The sequence below is a fragment of the Leucopleurus acutus genome (assembly GCF_964270905.1).
Source record: "Leucopleurus acutus genome assembly, chromosome: 2".
Taxonomy (NCBI): domain Eukaryota; kingdom Metazoa; phylum Chordata; class Mammalia; order Artiodactyla; family Delphinidae; genus Leucopleurus; species Leucopleurus acutus.
The window spans coordinates 163,015,082-163,034,343 of NC_139143.1; the positions used below are offsets into that span (position 1 = coordinate 163,015,082).

Below are 19,262 nucleotides of genomic sequence, written 5' to 3' on the forward strand. Positions count from 1 at the left end.
GGGGCCAGTCCGACTCTGCCCGCGCCCGACGGTCTCTCAGGGCGGCGGAGGTCGACGGAGTTGCGCTGGGCGGACTAGAGGGTGAAGAGGGAAAACGAGACGGGCCAGGGAGGAGCGCAGAGGAGAGCTCCGTGCCCGCTGGAAGTCGCGGGAGGCGAGGCGGGCGAGGTGAGCAGCCGCGACGCAACCGAGTCGGGGACCCGCGCCGCCTGCCGCTCGCAGCCGCCGAGACCCGCGGGAATCCCGGCCCGCCGGCAGCGGCACGGCGGAAGGAGGAGCGCGGGGCTGAGCTGCTTCTCGGAACCCGAGCGCCTCCCGGAGCCCGCCATCCCCGCCACCGCCTCTGGCCACACGGGCGGGTGACCGGCGAGAATTCTGCTAGCTTGGAGCGTGGGACCCGCCGGGCTCGGAGTCTCCAGCGCCGGGGGAAAGTGGGGCCCACGCAGCCAGGACGAGAGGGGGTGCGGTCCCAGTGCCACCCCCGCGCCACTCCCCACGTGGCGGCCGCGCCCCCGGGGCGTGAGCGTATACGCGGAAGGTAGGGGGGCTGTGAATGAAGCCCCAGCGGCCAATCAGCATGGTCGGCGCGCGGGACCCCAGGAGTGAGGCCCAATGGCGAGCTCTGGGCGGCCGGGCCGAGAGGCAGGCGGGCAGGGGGGGCGGGGGCCGGGACCGGGGGGCGGGAGGCGGCTCCGCTGGCAGCCAATGGGCGGCGGGCGGGGTGGGGCTCCGGAGCGCTGAGCTGGTCGGGCTTTAAGCCGGCGGAGCGCGGCGGCGGGGCCCGCAGACGGAGCGGAGCGGCGGCGGCGGCGCGGCGCGGGGCGCGGGGCGGCATGGCCACCACCGCGCAGTACTTGCCGCGGGGCCCCGGCGGCGGAGCCGGGGGCACGGGACCGCTTATGCATCCGGATGCCGCGGCGGCAGCGGCAGCGGCGGCGGCAGCCGAGCGGCTGCACGCGGGGGCCGCGTACCGCGAAGTGCAGAAGCTGATGCACCACGAGTGGCTGGGCGCGGGCGCGGGCCACCCCGTGGGCCTAGCGCACCCGCAGTGGCTACCCACGGGAGGAGGCGGCGGCGGCGACTGGGCAGGCGGCCCGCACCTGGAACACGGCAAGGCGGGCGGCGGCAGCGCCGGCCGAGCCGACGACGGTGGCGGCGGCGGCGGTTTCCACGCGCGCCTGGTGCACCAGGGGGCGGCCCACGCGGGCGCGGCATGGGCGCAGGGCGGCACGGCACACCACTTGGGCCCGGCCATGTCGCCGTCGCCGGGGGCCGGCGGGGGCCACCAGCCCCAACCGCTCGGGCTGTACGCGCAGGCGGCCTACCCGGGGGGCGGCGGCAGCGGCCTGGCCGGAATGCTGGCGGCGGGCGGCGGCGGCGCGGGGCCGGGCCTGCACCACGCGCTGCACGAGGACGGCCACGAGGCTCAGCTGGAGCCGTCGCCTCCGCCGCACCTGGGCGCCCACGGACACGCACACGGACATGCACACGCCAGCGGCCTGCACGCGGCAGCGGCGCACCTGCACCCGGGCGCGGGCGGCGGTGGCTCGTCGGTGGGCGAGCACTCGGACGAGGACGCGCCCAGCTCGGATGACCTGGAGCAGTTCGCCAAGCAGTTCAAGCAGCGGCGCATCAAGCTGGGCTTCACGCAGGCCGACGTGGGGCTGGCGCTGGGCACGCTGTACGGTAACGTTTTCTCGCAGACCACCATCTGCCGCTTCGAGGCCCTGCAGCTGAGCTTCAAGAACATGTGCAAGCTCAAGCCGCTGCTCAACAAGTGGCTGGAGGAGACCGACTCGTCCAGCGGCAGCCCCACCAACATGGACAAGATCGCGGCGCAGGGCCGCAAGCGCAAGAAGCGCACGTCCATCGAGGTGGGGGTCAAAGGCGCGCTCGAGAGCCACTTTCTCAAGTGCCCCAAGCCCTCGGCGCATGAGATCACAGGCTTGGCCGACAGCCTGCAGCTGGAGAAGGAGGTGGTGCGCGTCTGGTTCTGCAACCGGCGGCAGAAGGAGAAGCGCATGACCCCGGCGGCCGGCGCCGGCCACCCGCCCATGGACGACGTGTACGCGCCCGGCGAGCTGGGGCCGGGCGGGGGCGGTGCGTCGCCGCCCTCGGCGCCCCCGCCGGCCGCGCTGCACCACCACCACCACACACTGCCCGGCTCCGTGCAGTGACCCCGCGGGCCGGGCCCCCCGCCGGTGCGCGGCGAGGCGCCGCGCGGCCTGAACTCTTTTTGTTCGGTTGCTTTGGATTTTACAAAAAGCCCAGAAACTTTCGAATAAAACCAAACACCCGGACGACCCTCTCCTGCGAGCGGCGAAGACGGCCGATAGGCTGCGTCGTCCGAGCCCCAAGAGAGAGGAGCGAAGATCCGGAACGCGCCAACTCACCCCGGGCATCCTGCCCGCCGCCTGCTCCCTGCCCCCAACCCCTCGACGACCCCCGCCCCTGCCCCCCCGGGCTGTTCGGGGCCGGATCCCGGCAGCGGCCTCCCCACAGCGACAGGTAACGCGGTACGGGGTTAGGGATTACCCGGGAGAGAGGACGGAGAGAGGAGAGTTCCCCATCCCTCTCCCCGGCGCGGATTCCCGAGCCTGAGTGTCGAGGGTGGGGGACTGTCACTTTATTCGCTCCACGCCTCTTCTCTCTCATAAGGATGCGCCCCATCCCCCTTACCTTTCCTCCGGGCTTGGTTTTTTACAGTTTTTATTTATTCACGGAGCCTCTCGGCTCCTGGGGTCCTTCTAACTCCGCCCGCGCCCTTAATTTAAATCGCTGTATACTGTATTTATCGGGGCCCCGGAGGGGAGGCCGCGAGAGCCGCGTCTGTGTATAAAAGCAGGAAATAGCCAAAGCTTTAATCTAGCCTAATTTATTTTTTCCCCTTACCTTCCCCTACCCTACCCCAAAAAAGCAAAATAAAACAAAAAACAAACAAAAAAGAAAAACTAACAACAAAAAAAAATTCGAGTGTTCATTTTTCGTTTCGTTTTATCCGAGCTCCGGCTCGGTTCCCGGCCACGCTGGAGGGGTCTGCGCTCCCACGCACACGCAGATGGGAAGGGGCTTCTGCCCGGCTGTAGACCGACCACCGCACAGCAGGGTCCCCACTCCCCGCGGGGCCCTGACCTCCCGGCCACAAACAAACGAAACTTGGAAAAGTTGGAGATATTTTTTAACCAGCTGTAGAAATAAGCCGTTCCCTGAGAACCTTCTGCCTGAGTCCCTGCAGCTTCCGTCCGCTCCCTTTCACCCCCTGGGATGCGGGATGCTGGCGGAGGCCTGCAGAGAAATTCCCCAAATTTGGGGTGAGGTGGGAACCATGTAAATATGTGAGATATGTACACACTGGCGGGGAGAAAGAAACATTTTGTGCTTGGTTTTTATTTTTGGTTTTCCGGGTTGCCCTCCCTCCCCATACTAAAGGATTTTGTACACCCACTAATCCGAAAAAGATATTTTAATATGATTTCCAGATTTCTGATTCATCTCTATTTATTTTCTGGATGTGTTTGGAGCTTCCCCCTTCTCCATTTCTTGTTCTGTTTGTTACCGTTTGAATTTAAATTTTGTTATTTTATTTTTATTATTTTTTGGAACAATGTTTTGGTGCATTCTCTTTGTATCTTTATTGCAAAAAAATAATAATAATGTAGACTGGGAAGTTCCCTTTATATTTATGTTATAGTAAATATTTTATTACTCACATAAACATGTACCCCAGGGCTGTGTCCTGTCCTCTTTACTGCTAGGGCTGGGTTGGTTTGTGGGTGATGGGATGGGATACCCCGACTCACCTCCCCCAAAGTTCTGGCCTCACTCTCTTGGAGGAAGGTGACCACACAGACCTTCTTCCAGGCCAGTATCGGTGCTGCTTGTTACTTGGGCAATGGTTGAGCCCCTGCCTCAGATGAGTGAGGTTAGGGAAGATGAAGCTACCTCATGTCCCCCACCCCACCCCATAAACAGACTATCCTGGGACCAGACCAGGGCCTAAGACACTGCAGACACCACACCGAATTTGGATCGGCCATTCCTCAGGCACAACTCAACTGCTCTTCTGGGCCAAGGAAGAAGCCTGCCTCTCTCGACCTGGACCACCAGCCGGGCATCTTTGTATTCCCCACCTCTGACTTTGCACTCCCCAGGTGGGATCCAGGCCAACTTCATCATTCTGGGTCTTGGGGCAGTTGGAAGCCGAGTCAGGCCCCACCAGCCCACCCCAGCTGGCTTTCCACCTGCAAACAAACAGTACCCAAACCTGCCTGGATCCACTGGGAGTTCTAACAGATTAGACAGGGGTCCTGGGGGAGTTGAATGGCCTGGGCAGGGACCCCCGCCATTTTGCGTGGGCAAAGCTGGTCCTACTTCTATGCAAACAAATGACCTGCCCCAACTTCTCTTGGGGAGGAGTGCGGGCAAGAAGAGCTGTGCCACCAGAAAGCCCAGGCATCGCCTCTCCAGGGATGGGTCCCCAAGGGAACCCCCGCTCCCCAGGGAGTGATGCTCCTGCCTATAGGAGGACTCCCAGGCTGTGCAGTCATGACCTGGGGAGGGAAGCAGACATTCTCAGACATCCCCCTGTCAAACCTTAAACACAGCCTGCCCCCCTCCCCAGAGTCAGGCTGGTGGAGGCAGCTCCGGGTTTCAGGGCCAAAGCCACAGACTATCTGTGTCCCAGTCAAGCTCTTTCTCCTTTAGAGCAACTCCTCTTAAAAATACTAATCAAACGGCTCTTCCTGTTTCCTCCGTAGATGCAGTTCTTTTCCCTTCTCAGGAGAAACCACATGAGGTTTCTGTCACTCTTCGTGGAGACAAAGCTTGAAGGCACAAGCTGGGGAGAAAGTTGTGTCCCTAGTGAGGGTATGTGTGTGGCCCCCTCCCACCAGGGAAGTTGTCCAAGCCCAGGCCTGTCAGAGGCCTTGGCTCCAGCCGACAATATCTTGGGCGCCCAGAGAGGTGCTCCCAGACCCCCAAGTTGGCTGTCTCAGGCGGGCTGGGGCCTCAGGATGACTTGTTCGATGCTGAAGGTTCCAGGTGACACCCTGGGCTCTGCCCCTCAGTCTCAGGAGAGAGTTGTCTCTGCAGAGGCCACCAACCAGAGGCCACCATGGTTTTCAAAGGCTCAGCCTCTCGCAGCTCCTTTTTTTTTTTTTTCCTCCCTCCTTAAGTCCAGCCTAGTTAGTGATTAGCCCTGCAGTTGGCACCCGTGTCCCAGCCATTCCATTCCCCAAACCGGCAGGCCACGGAGCCTCCCCAGGCTTCTTACAAAGGAGGCTGGAAACTTTACCTGCCAGTTGGGTGACACCACGACCGACCAGGAGCCACTGGTCACCCCACCTAGGCCTCTCATTTCCTGCTCCACTAACTACGGAACTTCGAAGTAGTCCCACACTTCCCCACACTCCCTCCTTGTTTCGTCCTTCCTGGATTTGTCCCAGCCTCGGGGCCCTGAAATGGAAGCGAATGTAGCTCAGAGCTCCCTGCCGCCTGAGCCGCAGCAGGATTGGAGGTTGGAAAGGGCGGTCAGGAAGACGGGGGCCCTTCCCCGGCCTCTGCCTGCAGCTGACACCCATGGATTGATTGATTGATTTCCTAATTGTCTGCTTAACCCCGTCTAAGAGGGTGGATTTATTATTTAAGCAAGTCAACTCAAAAACAGCAAAACAATGTGGCCCCCAAGATCTAGCAGCAGCTGAGGAGTAGAACAAAAAGATGAAAAAAAAGTGGGAAAGGGGACGGAAGAAAATATTCCACTTGGCGAGGATTTTGCCTAATGAGACACCAGCCTGGGACAGCTACCCGGTAACCCAACCCTTGGTCACAGAAGGCCCCTGGGGGCTCCTTCCCCTAGTCGCCAGCCTGGGATGATGGTAGGCACCACAACACATCTTACTGTATGAGAAAGAAACCGTAGGAAATATGGAGAAATGTCTTTCCCTGGAGTCTTACTCCCTGGATAAAGTAAGAGTTTAGGAATGGCAGTCGGCTGTGAGCTTGACCGCGGCTTTTTCCCTCCCATGTGTATGTGGATCCACCTGCTCACTCCTGAGAGCTTGAAACTTCCTTTCGTTCAAGAGAGCCAGCTGTCCCTAGCATTGACCTCCCACGAAGCCCAAGCTTTCCCTAACAGATTTGGGATTTTCTCATCCCATCTCCCTCCCCTTCTCACTGGAACAAAATTATTTTCTAAGATCATGCAACCACAGATTCTGGTAGCTAGAGAGAGCATCCCTCTCCCCGTGTGAGCCTCTCTGTGTCGGTGTACAAACGTGTGCATGTGCCACTGTGCCTGCAAATCCATAGCTGCTCCCAGACATAGGAGGGGTGAAAGAAAGTCCGTGCTACATTGCCGATGCTTTGAGCTGGGACAACACTTGCAGGGTGGGGGGTGGCTAAAATGGGAAGAAGGAAGGTGGCCACTGTGGTCGCCTGTGATCATCAAGGCGCACCTGGATGGTGCCCGGCCCTGAACTTCAAGGACGCCTGTATTCCCCACCACCACGTGCCCCAGGAAGTTGCACTGGCATCAATGTTGCATAGCTTAGGACCTGTGCAATCATCCCTTGACCCCAAGACTCAACTGGGTGTCCACAGGACGAGCTGACCCCCACCACAACTGCCCACTTAGGGCTCTTTAGAATTGAGCCTCCTCTGGAGAGGCTCTGGGCCGACAACGTGGAAGGTCAAGCCTCTAGTGACACACCCAGGCCCAGGCTTTCCCCAGCAGGGCTGGAGCTCCTGAAAAGAGACCCACCTGAGCAGGGGGAGGAACGAGAGGAGGCTGGTTACTTGGTCTGGCGGCTGCCCCCGAGCTTAGGGAAGGGGATTCACCTGGAGCCTCTGGCTTAGTGACTGGAAGCCAGAGGAGCCGTCAATCCTGTCCCTGCTCCGCATGTGTGAGGGCCTTGGAGTTGGTGTTTGGCCCTCCGTTCTGGGCTCCCCTTGCCGCGTGGGAGGCCTCCGTGTGGGAGGACTGCCCTCTATTGGTCCCTGAGCTGGGACATGGCGGCAGTCACCAGGGCCACCTCACAGCTGAGCATACCCCCAAATCAGCATCAAGCTGGCTGCTCTACAGCGGGTGTCGGGTAGAGCAGAGGCAACTTTCACCTCCAATGGAAGCGGTCCTGTTTCACACGCACAGGCTTGCCCGTGACCCTTCCTTCCCCATCTACTACCCCGCCTGCTTCCACAGCCATTCTTGGAAATTCTCCATCACAGCTACCTCCTCTGTCTCTGCCCCACTCACACCTATCGCTATTACTCCTCCTCTCAACCAGCTAAAACCCTGATGCACACTCTGCCAGCTTGCTCACTCACATGTGCTGACACTCTCGGGCACACCCGTGCCACCGTCTGGCCAGCTTCGCGGCCTTTGACAGCGAGCTCTCCAGAGTCTCTGGGTACCTGCACCCGTGCTATTTGATTTGCCACATGCAGCATCGTTTCCATCCCTTGCGGGGTCCCCTCCTCTCAGGATTTTCAAGAACTCACCCCACTTTCCAAACACATCCCTGCCCATCATTGTTCCCAGCTCCTCCCAGATCTCGCCTGCTCCCTTCAGATAATTAAAGTTAGGCTGTGTGTTTGTATGTATGTGTGATCTTATTTTTTAAACACACACCCCCACACATACATATGCGTGTATATATACAAACACACACAGCAATTAGAACTATCCATTCCTGCCATCGTCCCTCCTGTGCTAAAAACATGTCCCCACATCGCCACACCATGAACCCAGCGTCATGTAGTCACGGGCTCCTGATCTCTCTCTCTCTCTCTCTCTCTCACACACACACACACACACACACACACACACACACACACACACACACACACTTTCACACACGCACCCCCAGCTCCCTCCCTGGTGTTTCTCCAGGGGCATGACCTACCTCCCACCCACCTCCAGGGCACCTGAATGGGCTCCCCTCAGAACCAAGAACCAGGAGGATTCTGCCTCAACGGCCCCCCACGCGCACACCCGCAGTGGACATGTCTCTGGCTGAGCCTGACCAGGGTGGGTCTGGGTATTATTAGGCTGCAGAGACAGCGCGGAGGCATATGGTCTCGTACACAAGAAATAATGTTCATGTTAAATCAGACCTCATGCATAATGCATGGTGCCTCATCTCACATTATTTTGGGTGTTCGTCAAAATCAGTGTTCTTTCTTGTGAGGGCTCCTGAAAGGAAGGGGAAAGGGCGTTTGCTAATTGCACCCGCAGCCTGGACCAGGGAGCCAAATGTGCCCTGGGAGCCTCCCTCTGGCCCCACAAGTGGGTCTCATCCCTCTGTCCTCTCTGTCTTTCCACATGGAAGGAGGGGCTGACTCGGGTTTGGAGCAGGCGTGAGGCCCCATGTTATTTTTATTTCTTTTCTCTCGGCTCTCTTGTCCCCGGAGGGTTCTGGGGAATAGCAGTGGCTTGTCGTCCACACACCCGATTCATTTGCCGTTTTATGAACTCCCCTTTGATTCATTGCCTCCCTAAGTCAATGATTCACTCCTGATGGCTTTTCAGAAATCCTTCTTCAAAGGCTCCAGATTATTCAGCTCTTAGCAGAAGCAGACTGTGACCCTGCACTGCTATGGCCCTCCCTGCTTACGGTTGGAAATTGTCACCATCCTTGCCTTTCCCCAGGGCTGGCCAGCCTGGAGAGGAGGAAGTGCTCCCTCCATGCAGAAGCTGCTAGAGTTGACCTCAGCAGCTCATGGACAGACCTGGCCCTCTGCTAAAGCCCCTTCCTGCCACTGTGGGTTACCTGCCTTTTCCCATTGTCATCAAAATCCCTGGGGATGCTCTCCATGTCTCAGGAGAGGCAGAGAGCAGAATAGTGAAGCAGAGGGGCTGTGGGACCAGATAGATCTGGGTACAAATCCTGGCTCCACCTCTTATCAGCTGTGTGACTTTAGGCCAGCTCCTTACCCTTTCTGTGCCTCAGTTTTCTGATACGGTGACAATGGCAGTCCCTACATCATAGAGCTATTTTGAGGATTAAGGGACATGAGGTACACAAGAGTGCTCAGCATAAGTAGGTGATGGATGACTGAAAGCTGTTTTACTGTGGGGCCTGGGTAGGGCATTGTACAAAAGCAAGGGAACAGGGAAGAAAACCAAAAGGTAATGAACTTTTACACGGATCCCACTCCGCCCAAGGCACTCTGACATGATACTTATCTGTGCACTGACTTTGTACTTTATTTTCTTTATCTCACATTAACTATTCCTATTTTGCAGATGAGGAAACTGCTACCCAGAGAGTTTGAGTGACCTAACCAAGGCAGCAAGACTAGTTAATTATAAAGCCTGGAATAAAACCCATTTTATCTGACACACAGGTCCATGTTATTTTTATACTCCCTGCTGGGGTGAACAGCAGTGTCCAGTGCTTGGGGCATGTGCCCAAAGCGGAGGGGCTTCTAGAACTCAGGATTGGGCCAGGGAGAGAAGTAGGGACCAAGGGTATTAGAGCTAATTAGATCTGCCCCCTTCTCCACCACCGTGCAATCAGGTAAATCCCATGAGGCTCAGGGAAGTTGGATGAATCACCAAGGTCAGGAAGCCTTCCTGATGTGTCGATTCAGAGCACTGTGCACTGAGAAGCTACATATAGTGGCTGAGAATGCGGACCCTGGCATCTGCCCAGGCTTCCATCCTGGCCTCACCACCTCCTACCCATGGGACCTTGGGCAAGCTACGTATGCTTTCCATACCGCAGTTTCCTCATCTGTCAAAAGAAGACAATGACAGTACCTGCCCGGTAGGATTGCTGTGAGGATTAGACGAGAGATGATATACATAAACACTTAGAAGAGAGCCTGGCATAGTGTAAGTGCACATTAAATATTAGCTATAAAATCAACTTTATATGTACAATATATATTATTGTATAATTGCTGGGGCTGAAGCAGTGCAGAAAAATAATGCCTAGTGCTTTTTCTACCCCCAGAATTATTTTTCTTCATTCTCAAAACCATTCTGGGAAGAAAAGTTCAAGCTCTCCATTCCCAGTCCACAGATGAGGAAACGGAGGCCCAAGGATTTTGAGGGACTTGCCCAAAATGACACAGAAAATTAGGCAGGTGCAATCTCCTAGTCTGTTCCCCACATCTGACTCTTTGTGGCAACCCCATGCCCCCAGTAATGTGCTCTGAGCCTCTTCTAAGTACTAAGGTTCTGTGCTGGGTTCTGGGGAGACAGCACCCAGAGGGTCAGGGAAGGCCCCACAGACAATGGTACCATTAAGCTAGGTCATGAAGAATGCATGAGGGGTTGCCTCTGGGCCTCCTAGCTCAGGGCCTGATCCCAAGGAGATAAAACCACTCAGCCCCAATGCCCTCAGACCCCACTAGTTCCCCCTTCCTGAGCCTTCATGCCTCTTCCTGCCCTGCTCAGGACCCTTCCACACACCCACTTTGATCCCAACACAGAAGATTCAACTCAGGGTCAAGGCCCCTAGACCCCGCGAAGCCACCCACCATGACACTAATCTAACTATAGATTCCTTCACGTCCCAACTCCTGCTTATACTGCAACCCTGCCCAGAGGCTGACCACCAAACCATGCCACAGGGCATCCCAGCCTAAAAGGCAGGGGCCAGGTACCTGGCTCCAGGCCTCGCTCTACTGTTTATCTTTAGTATGACCCAAGTTGGGTCATTTGCCATCTCTGGACCTCAATATATGAAATGGGCATTCCCTCGTTTACCTACATCCATCCTACGTCCATCCATTCGTCCATTCACCAACCACCCATGCACCCATGCAACCATCCATTCACCCGTCTACCCACCCATCCTCTCATCCGTTCATCCATGTACCTCTTCAACCACCCACCCATGCAATTACCCAACCACTCACAATCCACCCACTCATCCAATCATACAATTCAACAGGCCCTATGTTGAGAAGCAGGAACAGACCAGTCTCCCTGTCTTTAAAACGCTCCTGGGTTAGCCTCTTCCCTTTCCTACCTCTCAGTCATGTAGAGTAGGCATGTGAGAGCCCAAGGGAGATCATTGTTTGGGAGGAAACAATGAAATCTACTGTTACATCTATGAATCTTTTGTGTCAGAGCACTGGGAACCTCCATGCCCCACTCCTTTCTTCAGGGCCCTACAGAAGATGTAGTCAGTATAGCCTCTGCATGGCCCAAGGACTCCCCTTAGCTCTAAATTCTCATTCCAGGGATGCCAGGTATTGACCTAAACTAGAGAAATTTCAAAGCAAGTGAGGGAGAGAAAGGCGCTTGTGGATATAACTTCTGCCAAGGCTGAAGATCACCACTGGAGCTCAGTTTTTCTACCAGAAATGGCAGCAGTATCTCAGCACCAGAGAGATATGGGGAAATGTTCTGGACCCAGACCTGTCCCCACCTAGCTGTGTGACCTTGGGTAAGTCCCTGCTATTCTCTGGACCCCGATTTCCTGACCAGTGCAGTATGGGGGGTGGTCTACGGGTCCTCCCAGCTCTGAGGTGGTCCCTCTCCATCCTCACTTCCCTTCCAGCCTGGGTGGGCCTGCCCCTCTGACAATGGGGCCTCTCTGACCAGCCCACACATGAGGAGGAGTACGAGATGACGTGGCTGGTGTCCACAGCCCTGAGTCCTCTGGCTGTCCAACCCCGCCCTCTCCTGACACAAACAACCCTCAGTCACCTCCCCCTCCCACCCCCCAGAATCTGGGCATAGCTGGGGCTTGCTATGCCCTGGTCACCCCATGAATCACCCCTCTATGGTCCCCGGGGGAGTGGTCCAGGGAGCATCCTACGCCCCATGCGGGGTGAGGGCCAGAACTGCGGCCCTCAAGCAGGCAGTGTCCACAGGAACAATGGAGGCCTGTAGCTGGCAGCCGGAATGCAGCCATTGTCCTGCCCTGGCCCCCAACCCCAAGGCCTCAGGTCCCCAGGCCGGGCAGGCTGGCGTGGGTCGGTGCATCAGGCACTCGTGTGCTGCTTCCCCTCTTTGGGCAGGCGAGCGGGTGGGCCGCCGGGCCAGAGCCCACCTCCACACCCCAGCTCACAAAGGATCCCATGCACAGGGGGAGGAGAAGCGAGACAGGACCCAAGGAAGCCAAGCCGTCCTCGGACCCACCCATCCCTAGGGTACCTGGAGCAGACTCAGAGAAGGGGCCTCGCAGCTCCAAGACCCAAGCTATACATCACAGTGGGGAGGGGGACCACATTAGAATAATGCAGGATTAGAGTGGGGTTGCTATAGCGACGTATTAGGGCAATACATCTAGGGAGCCCGGCCCCTTGGTGATGTATGACTCTGCTCAGCTGAGGGGAGCAGGGGGAGGGGACATTCCCGCCCCTCCTAGGGGAAAGCAGACACCAAACATGCTCTTCATTGGGGGAGAACATCTGCCTTGGACTCCAAAAATAGGTTTCTCAGACTCCTGTCAAGACTGAGAGAGATGCCCCGCCAATCCAATCTCCAACAACCCCACTGGGGTCCAGGCTCAACTCAGCTTCAACTCATCCCAACTCCAGCCTCTGCCTCAGCCTCTGTCTCAGCCTCTGTGCCCCACGCCAACCTCAGCCCCAGCCTCCATCCCAGGCCCTCCAGGCTCTCTCCTTTCTGCTTCAGTGCTAAGGACCATTCCCATACTAGCTCCCCGGCATCCAGTGGGGTCAGTAGGACGATACAAGGGTGGGGGAGGGGCAAAGAAGGAGGGAGGGAGGGATGAGCGCCCAGAAATACCCATCAACCAAACCATCAAAATTGTTAATTTGAGAGAAGCCTGGAGAAAAAGGCTGAGGGCACCCATGCTGTCCCCTTCTCACCCACAGGCCTCCCCAAGGCAGCATTGGGGCACCCCACCCCCACCTTATCCCAGATCTGGGAATTTAACTTCCTTCTGTATATACTCCCAGGGCCACCGCTGGGCTATTAGGGTGGATGAGCCCTAGAGTGAAACTTGGACAAGGCTCCCAACAAAGGAGACCATGCTGAAGTATTCTCATGTGATATTTGTAATATTGTGTGACAAAGTCAGGCCGTGAGGTCCCTTTCCAAGTGTTATACCAAGTTATTCGTACTGTTTGCCCCACCTCAGAGCACCCCCCCACGCTCAACCCTCTGGGGACTTCGGGAAAAGATTCTCTTGAAATAACCTGCTTGGCTACATCCACCTTGATGAGAAGAGGCAGGACAGATAACCGCCTTCAAGAATCACAGGAGCGAGGGAGGGATAAATTAGGAGGTTGGGATTAACACGGACACACTACTGTACATAAAATAGATAATCAACAAGGACCTGCTGCAGAGCACAGGGAACTCTACTCAATAATCTGTAATCACCTATATGGGAAAAGAATCTGAAAAAGAATAGATATATGAATATATGTATAACTAAATCACTTTGTTGCACACCTGAAACTAACACAACATTGTAAATCAACTATACTCCAAAATAAAATTTGAAATTTTTTTAGAAAAGAAAATGCTTTAGGACCTTTCCTAGCTTCTCAAAAAAAACAAAAACAAAAACAAAAAAAACAGTCATAAGTGCGAGTATAACCCTATCCCCCATCTCTCTGTATCTTGACTTTCCATCTGTGTTCACATGACTGCGTATTACTCTCACTTTGTGTGTGCCTCCTCACTGAACGGTATTTTTTAGTTAATTCAATCGATTACAATAATTACACAACGCCCCCCAAATTCTTCCTTTTTCCTTTGGAAAGTAACGCTCTGGCCCTGTGCCGGGGAGCGGGGGCGGGGGGGCCGCGGGTGTCTCCAGCCCCAACTGGAAGGTGCTGACCTCGACATCCCCAGCTCCCACCAGAGGAGGGATATGTCATAAGACGAGGCAGGGTAGGAGGCGTTGCCTTCTGTGTGCACAGTCATGCGCCACCTGTGCCCATGAACACATGTGGGTAAATACACACACACACACACACGCATACACTTTGGCCCTACCCTGGTGTTATCCCTGCAATGGAAGAAACTTCATCCATTATTAGAAAGAACCCATGAAGGGGGTTTCCTGTCTCACTGTCCTTCGTCCTCTGGGAGCCTCCTTGCTCACACTCACACAGACATACATGCTCACACGCCATATACGCACACACAGAGCAGTGCGAAGAGGAAGGGAAGAGAAAGGCCAAAAGAAGAAGGTAGGTGAAGACAGTGCATGTGCCCAGAGGGCAGCTCCTGGGATGGGGGCGGCAGGGTGCCTGGGGTGCACTGAGTGGGAGGGAAGCTTCGTGGCTTCCTCTCTTCCCCAGCCAGCGACCAAAGGTCAGCCCAGGCGGCTCAGCCACGTGCGGTCCACCCACCCACATCGGGTCATGTGAGACCAGGACCAAAGCCTCATCAACACGCCATTGTCCTCCAGAGCCCAGCCTTGTGCTGGAGGGGGCAAGCCCCCTCCAGCCCAAGAGCAGTCAGTGCCCCTCCAGAACCTGTGGTCCCCTCCTGAGGGGACCCTCTCAGCCCCCACCTTAAGGACAGCTGCCTGATGCTCAGGCTAATGCTATCCTCTTCGGGACCTTCCGTCCCCTTCTGAGAAATGGGAAGGAATCAGCTTTCCACTTGCACTGAGAATGCTGGGGTGGGAGTAGTGAGTGAGCAGGGGGAGGAAAGGCCCTCTTTCTCATATGCCCTCCGAGGGGCCACCCCCCTCCCCGCCCATTCCCCACACACTGTGGAGGGGACAGAGAGTAAAGCAGAGAGGGCCCAAGAGTTGCCCTGAAGGTCATCTTGCACGTCAGCACAGGGATGGGCCCCAGAGCCCCTTGCGCCCTGGCTCCTAGCCTGGACCACAACACAGGCTCCATTGACTCCTGGGCACCCTCTTTCCCAAGATGCACGCAAAGCTGTGGGCTCGTGGTTCCGGCCCACGGGCCCCTGAGTCCCACAAGGCTCAATGGGGCCTAGCCCCACAGGACTCACCCAGGAAAAGAGGCCAGAGCTGGCTGGCTGGGCGGTGTGGGTAGAGGCTGCTGCCAAGGGGCTGGCAGGAGAGAGGGAGACGGCAGGGATGGACACTGCACCTACCCAGAATCTCCTCGATCCAGGCTATTGGCCCTCAGGGCCAACCCCTAGGCCCTGCCCTACCCAGTCCAGAGTGGAGTCAAAGATCCCCAGTGCCTCCTCTACCCACCCCTAATCCCTGCTGACTCCTTGCGGAAACAGGGACCTCGGCCCCAACGCTGAGACTAAACCTAGGGCAAATCCACCCTGGCCCACCCTCTGTCTCCTATAAGGGAAGTCAGGTGGAGAAGGATGGTTGTGTCTGCAGGAGGGGAATCAGAGGAAAGCTGGGCTCCTGTAAGGGGAGGGCTGCCCCAGCAGGATGACAGAGAGATGATTAAACCCACAGAGAAGATTGATAAGAGAGCTAAACAGCTGCAGCTCTGCAAGGTGGGCTGGGGACAAATCTCATCTTGTCCTGGTGGCACTCTAGGGGGGCTGGGCCAGCCTGGCTGAGCTCGTGACCTACACATGCTCACCCGGCAGAGGTTGGGGCGGGAGAGGGCTGCTCCCACCTTCTTCCCCCACCCCCAGGCCTCTGATGGTGACTTCCAGAGCCCAGCCCTCACTCCTGCCGGCCCGGAGCTCGGCCCCCACTCCACACCCCCCTGTACTTAGGCAGCGCATCCCTTCTCATAGGTGCCCCCTTCACCCACGGCATCTCTGCCACAGCTCTCACTCTCGTTATTATTAGATGTGATTTACAGCGGAAACGCTGAGTCAGACAAACCAAGACTCCCCAAGCAGAGGCAGTGGGAGAGGAGAGTCCAGGGAGGTGGCCCTCTTGAGGCAGCGTTCTCGGAAGAACGTGAGGAGATGGGGGTCTGGGATGAGCTGGAGGGTCATCTCTCCTGTTTCTCCTGTTTGTTCCAGGCCCCGGATCCTCACCTGGGTCTCTTGGACATTCAGACCCCTTTTCGGATCCCCACCCAGGTTTTCAGCCTCTGATCTTCCTCAACAAGTTGGAAGAGAATAACCCAGGGATTCAGAAGTCTTGACATCAAGGTGGTTCTGCTGGGCCGTTTCCTCATACCAGGGCTCGCGGTCCAAAGATGGAGAGAGGCAGGAAAAGTGCATTGCTGGGGTCCCATCCCCCCACTCTGCAGCAGAAAACACAGTCACTGTGCGCTCGTGTGGGCGTCCGAAGGCACCAGGACACGTGGGGCACAGTTCCTGCTCCCACCTTGTGCTGAAGAGCTCTGGCGGGCAGGTCCGTCTCTGCTCCCTAGGTCTCTGACTCCCTGGCAGGGAGGAACTGGGCATTGTTGCCAAAAATAAACGTTCGCTCTCCCGCTCCCTGGCTCCCGGCTCCCACTCATTAGGATGCGTGGCATTTGGCTGCGGTCCCACACCTTGCAGCTCATTATAAATATGCAGTCGCTGCTGGCGCTACCCCAATCATCTCTGCAATCAGAGCTTTTAATTAGGTTAATTAAATTGTATCAAATCTCGCAGGGACGCAGTTCACTGATGCTGATGAGGCAGCCAAAACAGACCCCAGCTCCTCTGCTAATGAAGGCCGCTGCCTGCCTGCGTGGCGAGGGAGCCCGAGCGCATAATAAACAGGCGCACCCTGTGGGAGGAGCTGCTGCCCAGGCCCTGAGCTCTGGGGACCTGGCAGGGAGGGGGGTCTGCCTCCAGCCCACCAGGCTCCAGCTGCAGCAGGGACTCCCGCCCCGGGTGACCTTCGCCTTCACTATAGAACTAACCGGGGCAGCTTCTGGAGCCCAGACAGGTGGGCAGGGTCGGGGCTCTGAGCACCTGCCACCCTTACACGGCAAACTTAGGTGTGCCCCCAAGGTTCACTGACTCCATCTGGGGTTTCCACTTTCCCTCTCCCGCAGCATGGCCCGACCAGGCCAGGACCCCATCCTCTACACACACACACACACACACACACAGCCAGACTGAGACTACAAGGCTCATCCAGCCACTGCTGGTCTAGTCTCCATCTGCCATAGAGGCCATCTGCCCCTGTCGGGGTGGGCGTGGTCTATAATGCTACCAGGCAGTAGCAGGAGGTGGTGGCACCCCTCAGTCTCCACGTGCCAGATGGACCCTGCATCTCCCCACCTACCACTCCACCTCAAGAGCCCTCTCTGAGGGAGGGACACTTGCCCTCTGACCCCCTGGGATCAAATTAGCTAGAGATGCAAGACGGTCCCTCATTCCCTAGCCCCTGCCCGTCCTGAGACGGCTGTCCCAGTCCCCTGGCAATCCACAGCTGGCCACGGGGGGCCACAGGCTCCAGAGCTAGAGAGGGCCCTGCAAAGCTCCTCCCGTCTTTACGCAGGAAGGGAAGTGCTGCCACCTCCAAAGGGACTGTCCCCAACGCTCTGCTCAGCCTGGCTCCAACCCCCTCCTCTCAACCCCTCTGTCACTGGCCTCAGTGCCGCTGAGCAGCTGAGGAGAGAAGATGGGGAAATTTTCAGTGCTCTCGGGACATGTTGTTTCTGCTGTAGAAGCTGGTTTTTTGGCTTGGAAAGGTTTTTTTTTTCCACCCAGTAATGTGAAAACATGAAACCTGAAACCAACCCCCCGACATTTGCCACCGCAGAGAGAAGACTTCGGGGGAACTAGGAGAGAGCTGTAAATGAGTCAGGCTGATTCAGGGCAGGGGGGGCTGCCCAGCTGCCTCCGGGGCACCAGAGTTTCATTAACACTTATGGTCTGGGCTTGACCGTCAGGTGACACACGACAGGAGGAGAGGAAAGGACTTCCTTCCCACCCTCAACCCCAAACACAGCAGTCCCCAGATAAACTCCTCTTGCCGAGAAACAGCTAGGTCCTTGGCTCTGACTTGCACCAGCCACTACTACCACCCTCGCAGCACCACTGCCCCGACACCAGCCAGTCTGCTCCCCTCGCACAAGAAAGGAAGCAGCCATGGCCATTACCAGGGCCATCGAGGGATGCAGCCAAGACTGGGTAGGGAGAACTAGAAACCAACTCCAGTTAGGAGAGATACAGATTAGACAGCACTTCCCCAAAGTAATGATGGATTCAGGAATAAGGAACAGGGAGATTCCTTACAGGGAGTCTGAAGAAGCAGGAGAGATTTTTTTCCCCTTGACTGGAGAAGTTAGGAAAGGAGGGCAAGCAGAAGCATGAACTGGGCAGCCTCCTGAACCTCCTAACTCTACTCGCTGGACTTGGGAAAGGAGGCTCTGCCTCTCGGTGTTGCGTAGCTGCTCTGGGCTCCTTCCCTACACTTTCTGCTGAGACAGACCCAAGGGAGCTGGGCGGGAGCCCTGCCAGCAGGGAGGCCCCATGACCAGCGCACCCTCTGACCCCAGGAAGTAGCTGCACGAGAAACCTGCTGACACAGCCCCAGGATGGTATCTCAGGTCCCCCATCTCCTCTGCTCACCTGGGGCTTCGGCCCACCCTTCCCCAACACGCCGTGCACGAGGCGGCTCTGTGAACCGACGCTGGGAGAACTTAAGCCGGAAGGGAGGCCGGCACCATTCACCCACTCGCCTGTCTCAAGTCCCAACAGGCCCCAGCCGCACCGGCCTCCACAGGTAGGCAGGGCGAGTCTGCATCTGCTGGCTGCCTCCCCTGCTGGAGGCCGTGCAGCTCTTAATTGTTCGCTGCCCCACAGACAGCAGCGTGGGGAGACAGCAAGCCGTCAACAGACACTCAGAACTGCACGTGGGGAGACCCCATCATGTCTCAGTGGAACCACCCTCTGGACGACTTGGGACTCCAACACAGGCTTCCTCCATGGTCCTCACTAGAAACGTGAAGGGAAAGCCCTTTCCTGCCCAGTCCTTTGGGGACCACACTTATCTCATGCTAGGGGAGCAGGGATGGAGAAAATCTTTTTTCACAAGAGTTCTACCATGTGGCATTAAATCCAATAAACAAATGCATACGAAGCACCTGTGGAGTACTGGGCACTTTCAACAGCAGCACCCTGAGAGCTCACCCCAGCAAAGGGGCAGCAGCTCCACCTACTGGGCCCTTTCCCACCCTGTCGCCAGGAATCAGTTCAGTAAAAGATTTTATTCAAAAATAAGGGCTTCCCTGGTGGCACAGTGGCTAAGAATCTGCCCGCCAATGCAGGGGACACAGGTTCGAGCCCTGGTCTGGGAAGATCCCACATGCCGCGTAGCAGCTAAGCCCACGCGCTGCCAACTACTGAGCCTGCACCCTAGAGCCAGCGAGCCACAGCTACTGAACCCACACGCCTACAGCCCGTGCTCCGCAACAAGACAAGCCACTGCAATGAGAAGCCCGCGCACCACAACGAAGAGTAGCCCCCGCTCACTGCA

General features: G+C 57.0%; 1 protein-coding gene across 1 annotated transcript; it reads left to right on the top strand.

The window, feature by feature from the left end:
* Positions 1-833: 833 nt before the first annotated feature.
* POU3F1 (POU class 3 homeobox 1) lies at positions 834-2,177 on the top strand (the record flags this gene model as incomplete). Its single annotated transcript, XM_082834823.1, has 1 exon — positions 834-2,177. One exon carries the CDS (start codon positions 834-836, stop codon positions 2,175-2,177), a length of 1,344 nt encoding a protein of 447 aa, XP_082690949.1.
* Between the last annotated feature and the right edge of the window lie 17,085 nt (positions 2,178-19,262).